At 34.5% G+C, this 20,022-nt stretch overlaps 1 protein-coding gene across 1 annotated transcript in view; it reads right to left on the bottom strand.

Annotated features, from left to right (window-relative positions):
- Positions 1–1,819: 1,819 nt before the first annotated feature.
- The window catches only part of LOC118198890 (uncharacterized), a 144,019-nt gene continuing 125,816 nt past the window's right edge, over positions 1,820–20,022 (bottom strand). The window contains exons 2-3 of the mRNA XM_035370674.2: positions 18,153–18,556; positions 1,820–2,809 (exon numbers count right to left, since the gene is read on the bottom strand). Coding sequence (XP_035226565.2) covers positions 2,019–2,809; positions 18,153–18,556 — 1,195 coding nt within the window. The 3' untranslated portion in view covers positions 1,820–2,018. The remainder of the gene's footprint in view (positions 2,810–18,152; positions 18,557–20,022) is intronic.

Genomic DNA, 20,022 nt, shown 5'->3' with positions numbered 1-20,022 from the left:
AGGTATAGAAAGGAGATATTACAGACCTGTGTTCAACTTTTCGAGAGACGCAGTTCGTCCTGGTTCATTCAATGTACTACAACGCTGCTCCATATAGGATTTCCATCTGATTGGTACGCTTGCAGTACAGAAGAAGGTCTCTCCACCTTTACGTCATTCTCTCGACTTTCTTAGAGTTTCACCTGCTAGCTCAGGTTTAATTTTCTCGTCTAATTTATTAAAAACCTTTCATATCCGCCTTACAGTTAGAGATTCATAAGCAATTTCATATCCGCCTTACAGTTAGAGATTCTGGCAGCCTCGAATTGCAGTTACATACTATCGCCAATAGTTCTGACTTTAGCATCTTGCTAACCGTCGTTTAAAATACGCGCTGTTAGTTTTTTGGGTGGTCTATTTTGTGTGTACTCTCGGCTACGTTAACTAAATTTTATTTTAACTTCATGTTATACTACTATTTTAAAATATCCGCAAGTAGCGGAAGTTCATCTGTAGCAATAGCAGTGCCTCTGTTAATTTTAAGAGTTTAACAAAAATGTTAACTGTCTTACTACTTTGCCATTGCTACCGACTAAAGCGGTAACTCTCTTCCAGTCTAGTAGGGTCGGTAGGACATTGAGATAAGCTTCTAGACATAACAGAGCTTTGCAGACTGTCATAACTAATGCTATATTAAATTACATTATCGCTTTGAAGTAGGTGAATGCCTACTAATTCTTTATCAGATCTGTAGTTAATTTAAGTCAATTTCTTTCATAACTGCTATATCATGTCTAAAACCTGTAATAATGAAATAGTGGTTTTCAATTACGTTTCAACGTTTCTTAGGTATCGAAGTAATTTTTATCTGTATCATTTAAAGATATTTATGCGCTTATCTAGGTACAGTCATGGGTGTTTTCAGGCATTTGTGGAAAGTCTAACTCGAATTTTCTATTCATGAAATATATATCAACCATCCTTTTATCGTGTTTTCAGTTTAGGCTTATCGAAATTCTGTTTTGTTAAAGATATAATCTTGCTTAAGTTTAAAAACTTAAACCGAACAATTTTCTATAGCGAGGTACGTTACATATAACATTAGAAATACAAAATTAATTACATTAATTTCTGTACAGAGGTAAATAACACATGGCGATATGAAACATTTTTATTAATCAAAATAATATTGCAAATGTTCAAAAAAATTACAAATTAAGTATATTTTAATGCATATTTATGTGATTAAAAAATAAAGTTATATAAATTATAAAAAATATATTTATTTTTTAAATATCACTCAGTTTATTAAGTTATAATTAAATTATTAGAGTTGTAATTAAAATTTGAGAAATTAAATTTAAGTTCTTATGCCACATCGAGAAGCAGTCCTCAGAAAGCTACTACTGCCAAGCTGCTGGAAATTACAAAATTTTACTACTCTTGGAATGATCATGCTTGCCAAGCTGCATAAATGAAAAATGTATGATAATGATAATGATAATAACCCTTTTAAAGCAACTCGGTGTAATGTGATGGGCCAAAGTTTCAAAAGCTCAGCTAAAAGGTTTCCAACAACAACAGTTTTATCACCTTAATAATTTTCAATAAAAGTGCAAAAATCGCTGCTATAAAGTTATTTCCAACTTAATGCGTAATGTTGAGCATCTATTCATTTTATATGGGTTGAATATATGTAAATATAATTACACTCAGAAAAGATAATAACTGGAATAATCTAGAAATTTTTCTTATATGTATATCACATTTGTTCTGAAATAAAATCGTTGAAATGTTTAGTGTAAAATAAAACAATAATAAAAAAATAAGTACACAAGCGTGTTCAGGTATGACTTTACTTCATATCTCCGTAACAAAGCACATTTATGTACTCATTAAAAGCAACAGGACATTTTTATCATTACACGCAATAGAAACAAAACCATAATATAAAAAAGTAGCAGGGATAAGACGCGATGAAAAATAACGCGTTAAAGCCCTTGTGTTGTCGTTTCCTTCTGCACATCACATATCGGGCATTACTTCGGTTGCAGAAAGTGCCCAAGAGAATGTCCAGGATTGTAAGCGCATGAACCCGTTGCCGATTCTGACATCACCCTACCGTCCGTCCCGGATGAGAACATGCTCTGATCTTGTGTCGATGATACCGGGACCATGTGTCCAAACACAGGACAGCTTTGCATACCCAAAAGTCCAGCTGCTGGACCAAAAGTCTTCGTTGGACCACAGTGTCCAAAACCTCCTTCACTCGCACTGTCCAGGAAAGAAGCAGATTGATGCGGGGGCACCCTTCGGTTACTGTGGTGAAACTCAGGAGCACCATAATTACCACGGTACAGATCTAAGGTGGACTGATGGTGCTGTGGCAATTGACCGGTACCACCTGTTGTACTAACAACAGCTCCAGAAGTCTTATCCAAGTCTCCCAGCAGTGGGTGCTCATTACCAGACAAATGGTGGTGATCTCGAGGCCCCCCTGAAGATAGGCAACCGACTCTTTGAGAAAATTGTTCTGTAAAACGATTCCAGGACGGAGGTCCTGGTGGACCTGGAGGTTGCAGATGGTGGGCGTACTGATGGTGTGGACCGCCATGTGGCGCGAGTCCAAAATGCATATAAGGGTCCGCAGTAGGAGGTGGGGGCCCCAGATGTGGACCATTTGGCGAGGAAGAAGAAGCTGTGGCTTCTAGGACTGTAGTGGTAGCATACTTGCATGGACCATTTCGAGAAACCGATGATGTAGTGATGACAGGCGTCGAAGTGGCACCCACCGATGCAGGGGAGGATAAGTTGCTGTTGTGCTCATGACCTGTAAAAGAAAACAAGAATACTGGAACTAAATAAATAATAAAAACTGGAACTAAATAAATAATAAAACTGCAATAAAAAAGGAATCTAAATGATCTTTGAATCTAAATTACCGAATAGTTTGCAATTACAAATCTAAAAAATGAATAGGTAAATAAATAAATAAAAACATGAAGTTGAAAACAAATGGCAATCTGATCTTGGCATGCAGATTTCATCTTAACGAAATCTGTGAATGGCAAGCCCGGTCAGCCGGCTAATGGGCTAAGTGCCCTATCCGTATCTAATACGCAAGTAGTTTTTCTAATCTTTGATAGCATGTGAATATTTTAACGTCTGAAGCAATTTTAAGCTGACCAATGACGGTAAAAAGTATTATTAATATTTACTACACATGCCCTAAGGCACCACATGGAAAGGAGGGATGTCTTCGTGGAGGACTTTTTAAGATAAACTGGCTCGTATTAACCCTTTCCGGCACACTACCTTTTAAAGTTGGAGTTTTGATTTAAAAAAAAAAGGTAGACAGTCTAATTAGGCCTAGAGGAGTACACAATTAAAATTGTGTGAAGATAGCACTTATCGTTTTAATTTTGTGTGTGTGCCCAAAGTGGGCACACTGATTGAATAGAGCTTCGAAAAGAGTGCTGAAACGAGCATTGCCGTCAATGAACTCACCGATGAGATGCGGAGAAACAAAGAATACAGACTCTCAGTTGTCTTAGATTATCGGTGAGCCCGGCCTAGGCACACCTAGGGTTCGCCGTTTGATTTTAGCCAAGATTTCAAGGTAAAAATTTAAAACTAATATAAAATAAGGAGATTAGCATACAGCCAAAAAAATAGCATAGAAATTTCTTTTCAAACAATTTCTTTTATACCCTAAAAAAAAATCTGGAAGATTTCTTTGAAAAACGAGGGTCTTAAAAAAACTAAACATGGCTAAAATATATGGACCGGTTTGTGTTGAGCTGCCATCTATTATAAACAAAAAAGGTTCAGAGTAACCTATAGTAACCAATAAATCCTTTTCCATTCAATTGTTCTGAAGGAAATTTTTAGGTGTGTCCAGACCGGACACACTGTGCCGCAAAGGGTTAACACGTTACACATGGGGCAAACCACGAATACGCCCATGCAGCCTACCTCGTAGGGTTCGAACCTCGGACCGAACTATCAGTACTGAGGGACTTCATCGCTCAGCCGCTGGTTAGCTGACGGTAGGAAGTAAAATAGTTTAACGAATTAGTTCTCTAGAAAAAGTATAAAACTAAAATTCTCATATTTACTACAAGCTGTTAAAAAAACACTGACATATGATAACAAAAAAGAATTGTTATAGTTTTATTTCAACATAAATTAACTCCAAATAAGTGTTGAAAATTGAATTTGTAACAACGAAACATTTCAGACAGTTGTTATTTGCCCTGAACGTATAGAATACGAAATTAAAAATTACTTTAAGATTTGAAGTTAATTTCGCGTTTGAAACTAATTAAGTTAAAATGTGTATCTATAGTGTTTTTTTAGAAAGAACAGTTTTTTTATTTTATAAGTATTTAGATAAAAAACAAAAAAAAACAGCCCTTTTAAAATGTCTCAAAACAACCGTGCAGTATTAGAGGTGGCGCCATCTATTATGAAAATAGAGAACAAAATTATGACACAGAGGTTAGTGAAGATTTAGTAACACAGTTACGCAACAAAGCAAGAATCTTTTTTTTTGGGGGGGGGCGCATATCATTATCAACAAAAAATTTAGCAACAGCTTACCATAATGATAAGTTCAGTGAAAAATCAATTCAGATAACTAAAAGAAAAAAAAAAGCTTTAAGAGTGCACCATGAAACAATTGCTGATAGCTGAAATGCCATAGTATTTATTTCTTTTGGGTGACAATTTTATAAATAAATCGTGAAAGCAATTTTGCTTTATTAATATTTTAACTTCGTTGCGTAAAAGTAAAGTAGTTTCCTGAAATTAGAAGTAATGAAGCTATAATGGACTTAAACAATATATATTATATATATAAATTCTGAGAGGTTTCAAGTTTGAACAGCAATCTAAAAGGGTTTGTTAATATTTTTTAGGCTCTCATTGAGCTCGCCATAGAGGTAAGAAGTAAGTTCTTTCCTACCTCAGTCTCCAGTCTGCTGTTGCACATACTCCTGCTAACGCAACCCACCCCCTTTTTTTTTTTTTTCGTTTTTAGATTTACCATTAAGCATCGCTTTCTTCGCACTTACGCCATATATAAAAATTTTTTGGATTTTGCTGTTAAACTGCAGTTCATCAGCTCGTCAGTGCTGTTGATTTCGTCAGTGCTGTTGAACTGCAGCAAAAAGTTTTCCCAAAAATTTTAAAAGCAGCATATGTTTGGAATTCCCGATGCAGTGTTAAGTCTTGACATACATTTTTCTACTTTTCTCAGCTCATCACATCAGTGTTCAATTTTCTTAGTTAAGATGGCTAACAAAAAAAAATTTTTTTTTTCTTTTTATTAACTTTTCTGTGTTAACTTTATTTATTAAATAACGCGTTATTCGCCCTTACGCCTCAAATAATTAAATTCAACAGCAAAATTAGTTAACCTGCATTTTTCTACTTTTTTCATCAATTTCTTAGTATGATGGGGGCGGGGAAAGACTTTTCTTTAACTTTTAATGTGTTAACTTTATTTGTTAAGCATCATGTTCTTCGCCTTTAAGCCACATAAATTTCAGTTCAGCTGCAAAATTCACGAAATACTTAAAAACAGCATGTCTTTACATTTCCGAGAGACCGTTCCGCTGGAGATATAAATGCTTTATTCCATACAGTGTTACCACTGCTCGTTTTCAAGTAGTCTAATTTGTCAATCAAAAGTTCATTAAGTTTTACAATATATGCTATAAATAATAAAAATGTATATATATAACGGCATTCTATGAAAATATTGAATATTTTAATTAGCTAGACGATGAATTAAATGCAATTTTATAATTCAAATCAATCCGATTCAAAAGTAAGAAGTGAATATTCTTATCTATATCTATTGCTTTCAAACAGTTTCCTTTGTTAATCCTCATCAGACAGATTCAGTTTGAAAGGTAAATAAATATCTTATATTTTGCCGATGGCAGTAGTCTCGAATGAAAAGTAAAACGACGCATGATTCGACGCAAAATCCCATTTCGAGAGTAATAGCCTCTTCAGAGTTAAAGAAAAAAATAAAGAGTAGAAAAGAATCTTGCGCTTTTGTAAGCTTCTTATTTCAAGGTAGTGTCTCAGCAAAAGAATTCATGGCTGAAATATTTTAAAATATTCAGAAATAAAAATAAAAAAGCAAATGTGCAGTAGTTTAACAGCGGAAACTGTTTTAAGTTTAAAAATTATGACGGGTTTACTAGTTTAACAATTAATGCCCAGAAAATGAAGCTACCGAACATGAAATTGCATAATGAAATGATTTGCCCAAAATAATAACGAGAAAAAAAAAGGACTTCTTATCATTCAAGATTAATTCTAGATTACTGTTATGCGAAAATTTTTCATTCTTATTTTGTAAAGGAACAATTAAATTAATCAAGACATAGCGGCGCACCTTTTTTCATGGAATCGCTGCACTCAAGATTTGCAATAAATATTTACCACGAATGGTAACTGCTCCGGCATATGGCAGCAATTTTGATTTGTTGCCGCTTCATTTAATGATATACTTAGAAGGAAATTAGTTTTTCTAATAGCGTCTAGACCTGATGCAAATTTAAACAGAATTTATTCCTCCTGAAACAAACAATTTCATTAACAAACTGTTTAAAATGTATCTGATGTAAATTTTAGATAGAAAAGTATTTTAAATTATCAGAAATATTTCTTTAGCTGAGCTTTACTGAAAACTTTTCAAAAGCAAATAAGCGCCCTTGCAGTAAAGATATTTCAATTAAACTGAGAATAAGAAATAACTTTTGGAAAATATCTAATTTTTATTACTATTCACAGGAGCGAAACAATTTTTTTAGCATGCGAATCCTCGTTAGAAATATATAAAGGAGTAGTCTCTGAAATGTCATCGTGCTAAATTCAGTAATTACGATAAGATAACGATTCAGGAATAAAATTAACGACTCAATAATAATCGAATTCTCGATTCAATAATAACATTATTCTACTCAAGTTTTATAATATTAATTTTGATTTTCTTTCTTAGGTTTAAGAGCTTTAAAAGTTAAAGTGAATTAACGTATGAAATTTTAATCTGAAATAAATAAATAAATAATGTGTAACAGCTTTTTGAATAATATGCGCATTTTTTCAGAGGGATGATGTTTTTATCACAGCTGTCACCTGTAGCAGAACTAAGATTAAAGAAAGTTTGAAAATCTTTATACAAGACTATCCTCAGCAGGTTGGAAAATAAAATCTGAAAGGTTTCAGATTTTAAATTACATCCGAAGGGGCCTTTTTTTTTTTAACATTTTGTGTGTTACCTTTATTTAATAAATATCATGTTCTTATCAATTTAAAACGAGCATATCTTTTAGAATTTCCGATACAGAATTTCGCGCAGGAGATGAATTTTTTTTTTTTTTTTTTTTCCTATACAACGTTGCTATTGCTCGCTTTGAAATCCTTGAGCTTGTTATTCAAAAATTCGCTAATGTTTTACAAAATATGAAATCGATAATAAAACAAATTTCAGATTTCTAATTTGGGGTTCCAGATATCCATATTCTATGGAAGACTACGTTATTCACTTTTTGATGGCTCTAGGTAACGTTATTTTATCACAATGCGAAAAACATACATACATTTATGCAGATGCTTTATTATTTGGTTTCTTTAAATGTAATACAGGGCGATAATATACAGTGGCAATACTTTGAATAGTTAAACAACGCTTGTGGTAAATCAACGCAAAATGCCAAAACGAAATTAAGAATCCTTCTGGGCAAAATGCCCCTTTGGACTAAAGATGAAAACATATATATATAAAACTGATGTGGACATCATATGACTTCCTTGTACGACCTATTAAATCAGACACATTTTGTGTTGCACTTAATTTAAACTTATTTCCTAGAATTATTCTAACTTAATTAACCGATTCCTCAAGGCAAGTTGAAAATGACATCAGAAACTTCAAAGTTCGAAAGTTAAATAGCCTGGTCTATTTTTGCGTCAAACTTCTTATAACTTTAGTTTGTCATAACGAGTATCAAACTTTCCCAGATATAAATATAGGAATCGGGAGAACACATTAAAAGTTAGATTTCATTATTTGTCGAAAATAAATTTATTTTTAAAATTTGACATTGCCAAAATATGAATATTTCTCTCATTTAAAACGCTTGTGTATTTGAACATGACTACGACCAACGATTGCGAAAATAAAGGCCAAATGAGGTCTTTTTAGCCGGGTAAGGGGGGATATAGTTAGGTATTGCAGATCGCAACAAAAAAGGGGCGTGCTAAACTAGATGTTATAGCAGTTTCATATACAAAATGTCAATTCTTTGCGGCTAATTTTGTTGGAGGGGGGGGAGTGCTTTATTCTGTCCATGCATCCATGCATACAGACGTCACGCAAAAAAAAAAAAAATCGTCTAAATGGATTCGGGAACGGTCAGAACGGATATTTCCTTTGAAAGATATACCGAAATTTTTCACGATTACAATACATCCTTTCATCGTACAAGCTCTATAATAAAAAGTTTAGTTAAAAGGAAAAATAAATCAAGAGCATTAATTTTAATGTGGAGATTATTTTTTTAAACCCGCATTCCTGATTTTGAAGAACATGTAATTTTTTCAGTTCTTAATCTTTGAGTTCTCATACATATCTGGGAAATAATACTAAGATAAGAAATTATTTTTGCTTTATTAGTTCTCATGACGCAAGTTCTCATAAGTTTAGCACGCTTACAGCCGAAAACATCGCGGCAAAAACATCGCAGACGAAAATGTCGCGGAGAAAACAACGCAAGGCGAAAACGTTGTGCTATAAAACATCGTGGGAGAAAACATCGCAAAGAGAAAACATCGCAGTTCTAAAACATCGTGGTACAAAACATCGTCGTCGAAAATAAAGCGGTTCAAAAACATCGCAGTTTAAAAACATCGTCGTTGAAAATATCGTGGTAAAAAATAAAGTATCTACAAATCATCGCATGACGATAACATCGCAGGCATGCTTTTTTCAGGCATGCTTTAATAAGTGTAAATGGATATTCCCATAATGATTTGTGAGCGCAAGATGGAAAGAAGGATAATTTTTACTTTCATATTTTTTATTAATTAATAAATTTTTGCTGAGAAAATAAAAAGGAAACTTAAGCATAAAAAATTAATGCAACTTATAGCACTTAATAGAATTTTAAACAGACATAGTTAACTAACAAAGGCCGTTAATAAATCATTTTTATAAAGTTTTTACTGGTAATATTTCATGAAAAGTATAATCTATAAGTTACATTTAATTTTCTATGCTTAAGTTTCCTTCTTAAGTTTTCAGCAAAAATTTATTAGTTAATAAAATATGTGAAAGTAAAATTTATCCTTCTTTACACCTTGCGCTCACAAATCATTATGGGAATATCCATTTACAATTATTAAAACCTGAAAAAAGCATGTCTGCGATGTTATCGTCATGCGATGATTTGTAGATACTTTATTTTTTACCACGATATTTTCGACGACGATGTTTTTAAACTGCGATGTTTTTGAACCGCTTTATTTTCTACGACGATGTTTTAGAACTGCGATGTTTTCTCTTTCCGATGTTTTCTCCCACGATGTTTTGTAGCACGACCTTTTCACCTTGCGTTGTTTTCTCCGCGATGTTTTTGTCCACGATGTTTTTTCCGCGATGTTATCGGCGGACACCGTTTAGCACTAAAGGAAGTAAATTCAGTCATACCTTTTTCAAAGAATAGTTCCCCATTCATCAGGAAAGTACAACATGTTTTGAATACCCTGTATTTATTATAGCTTTTACAATCCCAGTTCTACTGTTGCAAAGCAGGAAACTTCTGCCGTGCTTTAGCAATGAAAGCCTATGTAATAAAAAAGCATTCAATGCTATTTTAATCTTAGAATCGTCTGTAGAAAGGTCCTTCCAAATTCTGTGGGTCATTAAGTTAAGTGAAGTAGCGTTACATAACCATACCATATTATTTATCTCATTAGCCCCTTGCACGGCCAGCTACTTATAAAAAAGGGAAAATATGCATAACATGATTTTAATGAGTCTAGTTAGTGTAATTTCATAAAAATATTGAATATCTTTAATCATACTCGTATATCTGATGATTTAAATGAATTTTTATTTAAATCAGTCAGATTAAAAAGTAGAAAAATAGTCTTAAGAATTGTATTTATTGCTTTTAAAAGCTTGGCTTTTTACTTAGTGGCAAACAGATCAAAACTGAACGTTAAATATCTTCCGCTTTATTGAATAGTAACATGCTCTCGCGTGGAAGGTAAGATTATTTCAATTCAGCCAGCAGCAACACATTGCTTTTAAACAGCTTAGTTTGTTGATTAAAACTATAAGGTATCGCACATTTAGCCGAATGGCAATAGCCTGACGTATTGGAGATAAAAATGTTTTATTCCGAGCGATGATACCACTGCTAATTTCTAAATCGTGGAGTTTGTTAATAAAAATTCATTAAATTCTTACAAAATATGAAATAAATCGATAGCAAAAAATCTGAAAGCTTTCATATTTTATATTATGCCCAAAGAGTGTCCGCCGGAAACATCGCACCAAAAATAACGTGGACGAAAAGGTCGCGGAGAAAACAACGCAAGGCGAAAACGACGTCGTGCTAAATATCGTTGGAGAAAAGAAAGCAAAGAGAAAACATTACAGCTCTAAAACATCGTCGCCGAAAATCAATTGGTCAAAAGCATCGCAGTTAAAAGACATCGCCGTTGAAAATATTATGGTAAAAAATAAAGCACCTACAAATCATGGCGTGACGATAACATTGCAGACATGAGTTTTCAAGGCTTTTAAAAGATGTAAATCGATATTCGCATAATGATTTGTGATCTTCGTTTTTCTAATCTTTTTTAGACTATGTTTTTCATGAAAAATTAACATTGAAACTTAATGAAAAAAGATTAATTTATTGACCTTTGTTAGTTTACTATGTAAGTTTAAAATTAAGTGCTACATGTTGCATTAATTTTTTATTCAATTTCAGTTTTTAAATGCTTAAGTTTCCTTCTTACTTTTTCATCAATAAATTATTAGTTAATTCAAAAATATGAAAAATAAAAGCAAAAATATTCTTATTTTCTTCTTGAGCTCACAAGTCATTATGCGAATATGCATTTATGATTTTTAAAGCCTGGAAAACTCATGTCTGCTATGTTATAGTCATGCGATGATTTGTTGGTGTTTTATCTTTTATCAGGATATTTTCGACGACGATGTTTTTAAACTGCAAAATTTTTTAACCTCTTTATTTTCGGCGACGATATTTTGTACCACGATGTGTTAGAACTGCGATGTTTTCCCTTTGCTTTCTTCCCTCCCACAATGTTTTGTACGACGACGTTTTCACCTTGCGTTGTTTCTTCCACGATGTTTTCGTCCTTAATTTATCTTTTAAAGCCATATTCTAGACAGTTGCCATTCGACAAAACGTACTATCTTTTATTCATCCTTCAATTTATCATACTACTTAATAAACTGAGGAACTTTAATGTAAAAAAAGGCAGTTCCTGATAATTTGCTCTTTATTTAATTTTTTTTTACAATAAATTTACTAGATGTTACTTAAAATACACTTACTATGCAACTGATAAGTATTAATTCCGACAGCCCTATTATAAAATGTAAAACATAATTTAACATGAGATATGCCGTACCTAGTACAAAATATTGTTCTTTGTTGCATGTTTACCTTTATAATGGTTGGGGAAATCCGTAGTGGGATCTTTCCAAGCTTAATTTTAGTTTAGTTTATTTATTATTTTTTGAAATAAAACTAATTTTTAGAAGAATTTTAATTTTGATCGTCCGTAAAGATTTGGTTTTATAAATTCACAGTAGCAGATATTATTTATATTTAAGAAGAGAAGAGAGATATTTCTTATAATGTTTTATATTTATTAGTTCTTACGACTTTTAAAATTTTACAAAGTTTCTAATAGTAAATTCTTTTTTGAAGCGTTAGACTGTTTAGATTGTAATCTGAAGTTTTTAAACTGCAAGTTATTTTTTAAGATGTACAAGAAAATGTTATTAATTTCAGTTCCTATAATATCGCGGCATAAGTAGACTTTGTTGCCGATCGACAGTTTATGAGGTCTTCATTTATCTTCAGTATTACAAAAATATGCTGTGAAAAGAAACATTAAAATAATCAGCTAAAAATTCATTTTATCTAGATTTCACAACACATTTTTTAGTTTTTATACAAGAAAGATCATAAATAAAATGAATTACTTACAGCCTATAACAGCTCGATTGCCAAATTTCGAGCTCTTTTTTTTAGTACCTTACGCACATTAATTCTGCCTTAATAACAAAATCTAATGATTGGGATGATGTTTTATAGTAACGTATAAATCAACATTCGTTACATATTTATTTTCATTTTTCAAAGTATTATTCAGACGATTTTTTACTTTTTTGATACTTTGATATTTCTCTAATTATATTACGTTCAGAGGAAGAAAGCCGAAACAAATGCAAATTGAAATTCTTCCAAAGTTGAGTTTTAATGTTATTCAACATTCAAGATCTAATTTTATGAATGACAAGAACAGGTATTATTTTACTTATGAGAAAAACCGAAGTACTTCTATAATTTTTTACATTTTTTAATTTTTTGAAATCGTTAATTGTATATTTTTCTTCGAGATGTCAGATTGGAAACTGAAGCTTTCATACTGCAGTCTTGTTTATTCATTTAATAGGATACTCTGCTTTTGAGCCTGCTTCATCAACACCTACATAATCTGCCCAACTTTCCTTGTGTTTCAGTTGAAACTTAATAAGCCTTCACCACCGCCACGCTCACTTGAGCGCATTTTTGGAGTGGCAACTCGCATGCTCCGCTCTTTAAAGAAACAAATCTCACCAAAAGGAAACTCCCAAGTATTAAAATACTCTTTCACGTTTCTTCTCGACCGCACCCTGTCAGATCGTACAGCCGCAGCGCCGTGGAGTCGGTTACAGGGAAGTCGGGCACCCGGATCCGCATGGAAATCTGATGCAAAATATTTGATCCGTGCTGTTGCTGTTGGTGGTGGTTACTCATGGCCCCACTCCAGGTCTTCTGACGTCGTCGTTCGGCAATCGGACCACCGATCGGGCCCCTTCAACCATTAGGAGCCTCACGACAAGTGCCACCTTCCTCGGGCCGCGGACATTCGATATGGCCCAGCCCCACCCTGTGGTTTCGAAGACAAGAGACCTTTGTACGGAACACTTGGAGCCCTGAATTATTAGATAACACTTCTTTAAGACAACACAATAGAGGCTAAAGACGGAAGGGAATGATTAAATGGGCTCTGTTTCCTTTCATCGTTTATTTAATTCTTTACAAAAGTGTTCCGATCGTCTGAGGTATCCGCATACTTTTCTATAGCTAAAAGCTGAGAATTCCCCATGTCCAGCAGTAGAATATTATCTTGAACTGCAAAATACATTGAAATATTCGAAGAAGAAAATATAAGATTATTAATTAAAATATATGATGTGCACAATGCACAAAATTAGGAACTCCTTTTATTAGTTAACAGTAAAGCTAGAAATCAGGGGCGGATGGGACCACGGGAAATTTGGGTTTTCCAGGTATCTGTGATTGCAGAGCCGTTCTGTTACTTGATATTGAAGATTCAAAGATGAAATAATAATAATTGTATAATTAATTTAGCACAAAACATTAAACACTCAAAAAAGGGATTTTTTTTACACTTTAAAAAAAGGGGGAGAGAAAAAATGAATACTTCATTCAAAAGTTGTACAGAAACCATTAGGTTTTTCGCAGCAAGAAAAGGAAAAATCAATCTTCTCCTCCGAGATTCGAATAATAGATCTTCTAGTTTCTACACACATAAGAGCACACACAGCGGATAATTTCTTACATGTAAAATCTGATAAAGTCTTAAACTTACCGTCTTAATAATATTGTCATTACCTCATGGATCGATCTAATTCTTTACTCCGCTTCGTAAGAGTAGCGAATCTCTGAAAAAAGTGATTCCATGAAGGTGTCGGCACCTTTAAGCGAATCGGTCACTGTTTACCAAGACAGAAATCGTTTCGTTTTTCAAGTGAAAATTGAATTAAGTATGCCGGCACCTTAAAGTATGGGCAGGAGAAGGTTTCTGCTTCAGAGAATCGCGCTTAACTTGCTTAAAGATGCCACTTTTATAACGGTGCATCTATATAAAATAATCTCTTATCACCGGCTTTTGAACAGATTGAAATGTAGTACGTGGCAGGCGTCAATTAGAAATGTTTCTCAAGCTAAGTGCGGTTTTATCAGCGGCATACTTGTGTTCACCAAGGCTTTTTTCGCCAGTTGAAATCTATGCAGTTCCTTAATTCTGCTACTCGATACCTTCCTGAATTCTAAAAATTTTGGCGCGCCTAAAATCTACCGCCCCGTGCCACTGCACAAGGCTCTGGTACTGTCTCTGCATTTTCGTTAAGGAAGTTAAAAATGAAAATTTTGAGAAGCAGGTGATATATATTGCACTTAAAGTGGCATTAATTTGTCGTAATTGCAGTTTAGCCGTAAAATAAGAATAAACAGTTTACACAGCTTTATTTGATCATTAAAGTAGAATTTAGCTAAAGAAAAGTGTCTGAAAACACGAAATCTATGTTTGTGGGCTTTTACTCAGGCAAATTCATATAATCTCTATCACATTACTTGAACTCACAGATTAATCACTTACAATGGTGAATTAAAAAAATATAAGACAAATTTTATTTGGAAAATACACTCTTAGGAAAAAAAAAAAAAAAAAAAAAAAAAAAAAAAAAAAAACACGACGTACCAAGAAGGATTTATCCGAATGGGACGAAAATCGGTAGAAGTGATGTACATGTACAGAAAAACAAATGATTACAGTTTGAGAAAAACTGGAGGATTTATTAAAGTGATAGAGCTTCACAAAGTGAAAAAGGTCATGAACGCGTTTGTCCACCTCTGGCCCTTATGCAAGCAGTTATTCGGTTTGGCATCGATTGATAGAGATTGCAGATGTCCTCCTTAGGGATATCGTGCTAAATTCCGTCCAACTGGCGCATTAGATCGTCAACATCCCGAGCTGGGTGGAGGCTCTGCCCATAATGCTCCAAACGTGCACAATAGGAGAGAGATCCGGTGACCTTGCTGGCCAAGGCAATGTTCGGCAAGCACTAATGCAAGCAGTAGAAACGTGTGCAGTGTGGGGGCGGGCATTATCTTGCTGAAATGTAAGCCCAGGGGGGCGTGACATGAAGGGCAACACAACGGACCTTAGAACTTCGTCAACGTACCGCTGTACTGTAGGGTTGCGACGAATGACAACCAAAGAGGTCCTACTATGAAATGAAATGGCACCCCAGACCATCACTCCTGGTTGTCGACCTGTCTGGCGGAAGACAGTCAGGTTGGTATCACAGAGCTGTCCGGCGCGTCTCCAGACTCGTCTTCGCTGGTCATCGGGGCTCAGTTCAAAGCAGGACTCATCACTGAAAACTATTCCACTCCAGTCAGTGACATTCCAGTGCGAATGAGTCCGACACCACTGCAAACGGGCTTGACGTTGTACAGAGGTCAATGGTAGTCGACGTAAGGGGCGCCGTGACCTCAGCCCCCTTTCTGTGAGTCGTCTATGAATGGTCCGTGCGGTCACTGAAGCACTAGTTGCACGTACAGTCGATGATAATGATGCATCTGGGGCTGTGAGTGCCGCTCTTACGATTGCTCGGTCTTCACGTTCTGTCGTTTCTCTAGGCCTACCGCTTCCTTCTTGTCGCTGTGTGCGGGCATGGTTCACCCATTCCTGCCAACATCGTCTAATAGTGGCATCGCTCCTGCTCAAATGTCAAGCTATTCGCCGATAAGACCAACGGGCTTCTTTGAGTCCAACTACACGACCTCTCTCAAATTCTGACATCTGCGCATATCGTTCGCGCACCTGTATGCGAGGCATAGTTACTGTTTACCAGATTACACGGAATGAAATTCGTGAAGAATTTATGACCTGGAATCGTAATTTCTCTTCTTAAATATACTACCAGTTGCGCAGATCAGATGCGCTGTAGCGACAACCGTTCATTCACTAGCAGCCAAAATGTAAAATTTTGCTTTTTCCGTCGAAAGCTGTATGCATATCAATTTGTGTCCAATTTGCTTTATATCTTCTCGGTGCGTCGTTTCTTTTTTTTTTTTTTTTTTTTTGTCTAAGAGTGTATTTTTCCACAAATTTTGTTGCTATTTATATGTTATATTTTTAATCATCGGATTTAAATAATATCACTTTTATTTTTAATATTGATTACTGTAAGAAATACAAAATACTCGCAAGAAACCTATAAGAAATGCATGCTGTCTTGTTTACAGGCACTTGTGTTGAAGAACTGTGAAAAATAATTTATTAAACCAAACGGAAAAAGATGAATTTAAACACATTTGAAATACTTAAGTATTTTTGTTTTATTATAATCGTACTTTATGTTATGATGCACAATATACTTCTTAAAAACATTCAGAATATAATAAGCAGTTTATATACAGTCTATATAAATAACTTTTTTTAAATCTGAAAAAACTAGGTTGTAGTTTACGGCATTGGAACTACACGTGCATAATTTCAGCATCTAGTGCTGTCATTTAAATAAAATAATTTTTACAATTGGTATTTGGTATACTTTCAACTAGTTCTCAATTTAAGTTTTCCTTTTTTTTTTTTTTTTTTTTTTTCTTATTCATTTTATGAAATAATTAGAATAATTAGATAATTTTTGTAATCGTATTTTCTCTATTTCATATGTTAAGGAAATGCATTTTATATTTGAATATTGTTGCAAAGTGAAGTCATATTAATGTTGTTTTGTAAATATAATACTTCATTTTTTCATTTTAATTAACTTTGTACTAGTTTTCCGCGCTATTCAGCGCACCCTCATCCCTACTGCAAATATTTTCGTTCGGTTATATTATCAGACAATCGTATTTTAATGTACATTTGTTAAATATTATATATATATAATTATTCGTAATGCTTTATCTGAGCTCACGTATTTTAAAAATAATCATTTACCATTACACTAAAGAGATGGTATAATAAACTCTTAAATTAGTTTCCATAATCAACTATAGATGGCGACACCACAACCTAAAATAATGTCTTAGTTGGAAGCGCGGGTAATGCGAGGCGGAGGGCTTTCGTAAACATGTCTTTTCTAAAAGTTCGACAATATAAAATCAGACATGGACAAACTGCGGCAGTCGAGCCGTATGAGGCTTTTTGACCCCTTAAATGACGCTTTCTTACAACAAACGGTATTTTTTTTTTTTGAAATACTGTAGCATTTTAAAACAGAAATCGTGCATTAACACTCTTCTTTATGAATCAGTAATTTAATTTCTTAAATTACGTTACGTATGCAATAATTTAATAAATTTCAAATTGTCCGTCGTGTACTAATCTTCAGAATAGAATGCAAAGTAGTAAATAATTCGGTTTTTGCGAATTAAATGAAAATGACCATGTTAGTTTTAGAACAGATAGGCTATCAGGACAGCAAACAAGACAAACGTGAAGGTCATTTAAATATATTACACTATTTCGTTTTTTGTCTCTCAGGTTTCATTTTATTTCAGGCAGCTCCTTGTAGTTCTTCTAGTTCTTTTGCTTCTTAATAACCGCGATTTTTGGCTTTGCAACGTTAGCTATTTTTTGCCTTTATTCACTCTTCCTATGGCTTGGGCAAGCGCGAAGAAACCTCATTCAGAGACGAAAAGAGCAGTCTACAAAGGGGCTGCTCTTTCAGATTGGAGGTGTATTTTGAGGACTCAAATACATATGATGCATGAAAGTAAAACTCATTCGTAGTTTGTTACACCCTTTTCGTGTTCCTTTTCGTGTTTGTTGTTGTCTTGTCCATATTACATGGAACAATGGTCGTCAGAGCCTATTCCGAAAAGAGGTTGGAGTTCTATTTTCCACATCTCTTTTCATGTCTAACCCTAAAAAGTCAGATGGTTTTCTGTATTTGCTGCAAAATGTTCGTAATCATTCACAATAATATGCTGCAGTTCCATTTTTTCCACTTGGAACTCTTATCTTTTGTTATGAAACACAATTGCTAGTCAATAATTTCGAAAAATGAATTAACTTACCTCTGCTGGACAGCTCCGTGATACTGTGACCAATATGATGTTGCTGTTCCTCCCTCAAGTGCTGTTGCGACGAAAACCTCGTACCTCCCACACCATGCTGGGGTGTTGTTGGTGGCGTAGGGGGCGTACCAGACGTTCTCCCGGCCCCGTATAAAGCCCCAGTGTAGTGCTTGGAGGTGTCGTGCAAGCCGTCCGGTTGGCAAGGTTCCGGTGCCGTTGCGGTCAAGTGCTCGGACGACGTCGTTTTATTGATGTCGGAATTCTGTGTCATGAATGCCGAGGAACTCTTCGGAGGTTTCCTGCGCCTAGGTTGGTATTTGTAGTCGGGATAGTCTTTCTTGTGCTTGCATCGAAGTCGTTCGGCTTCTTCAATGAAAGGTTTCTTTTCGTCGTCACCCAAGACCCTTAAAAGAAAATATATATATATATATATATATATATACCAAATCATTAAGTGGAGCAATAATAATGATTAGCTAAGATACACGTAAAGTTATACAATGACTGCATGTAACTGCTCGTTATATGTACAGCCAAACTTCTTAGGACCCAATAGTGGTCGTGTTTCCAGAAATTCCCATATACAAGTGATCTCCGCTATAGGCGTTTTCGCTTTTATTACAGGTATCATTCAATACCTTTTTGGGTTAGCAGAGAACTCCGATAATGTTTTCCGCTTTTAGGTAGGAAAGCGAAATCACTTAGTAATTTGTTTTACGCAACGAGCAAAGCCGGAGCTAAATTACTATCCGGTTCAATCTCTGGGGGTCCTAAATTCTGTTACTTGGCACCTCCTTAATTTCTAAAAATTTTGCCACCGCTCCCTTAAATTCTCAGTCTCTCTCCCTTAAATTCTAAAAAGTTTTCCGATCCCTGAATTTTTCTGCTCGATGCTCCTCTAAATTCTACAAATTTTGCTATTCCTTAATTTTTCTGCTCGGTACTTCTCTAAATTAAAAAAATATATATATCAGCCTTTAAATTCTTCCGAATGATGCGGCTGCACTGGAAGAATTTAGGGGCTGAAAACTCTTACAGCGATGAATTCATTGGGTGAAATAGCTTGGACGATGCAGCTGCACCGCTTGCACTGGCTCTGCCGTCGACCCTGTTTGATAATTTCCTAATAGTATGTCATTTATCGTAAAAGAGGAATCAAGCTTAAGACAGTTTTACAAGAAGTTTTTCTCGCCTACGTTGAATTGTTGATAAGAATTACACCTTAGCTTAACAATCAAGCACACTGTTGCATTTTAAAACTTTTACCTCGTTTGAATAAGACGAAAACCTCGATTTTCGATATAAATTAGAAATAGCTAACAACTAAAATTGTTAATGTAGCAATCTGACTGAAAGAAACGACGAACCTCTACCGTTTCAGCTTAAAGTTTCATCACCAACGACACCAGTTCTGAGATTTCGAGTATACTCGCCTTCTAACAAGTCTGACAGAAGAAACTACGATATCAGTTATAAAAATATGAGGAGTGGCCAAAGAATGGCTCTCACAGGCGACTGGTGCGGCTCTCATGCAAATAAAATATATGTACGAAATATAGTAAACAAAAACTACTCAATGTCCAAAAGAAAGTAATTCATTTATTTCATTTCCTTTTACAATTTTACAATGTTATCAGACATTTCTTTTCATTTGAAATCTGTTTCACTGTTTTTAAAGTGAAGTAAATATGAACTTGTGGATTTTGGAAAATCTAATTGTGACACACGAACTTTCCTGAATTTCAACATGCGGCTGTTACTGAGGTGAAGTTTGGTTACCCTTGATACATATGTTACTTGTATTTTCACGGGATGTGTATTTATCCCATTAATATTTCTTTTCTGTTATTTTAGATGTCATGTGTTACTT

The sequence above is a fragment of the Stegodyphus dumicola genome, chromosome 8 (assembly GCF_044657685.1).
Source record: "Stegodyphus dumicola isolate Sdum_Otavi_A_Nest chromosome 8, ASM4465768v1".
Classification (NCBI taxonomy): Eukaryota; Metazoa; Arthropoda; class Arachnida; order Araneae; family Eresidae; genus Stegodyphus; species Stegodyphus dumicola.
This window is presented reverse-complemented; position numbering and strand designations above follow the sequence as displayed.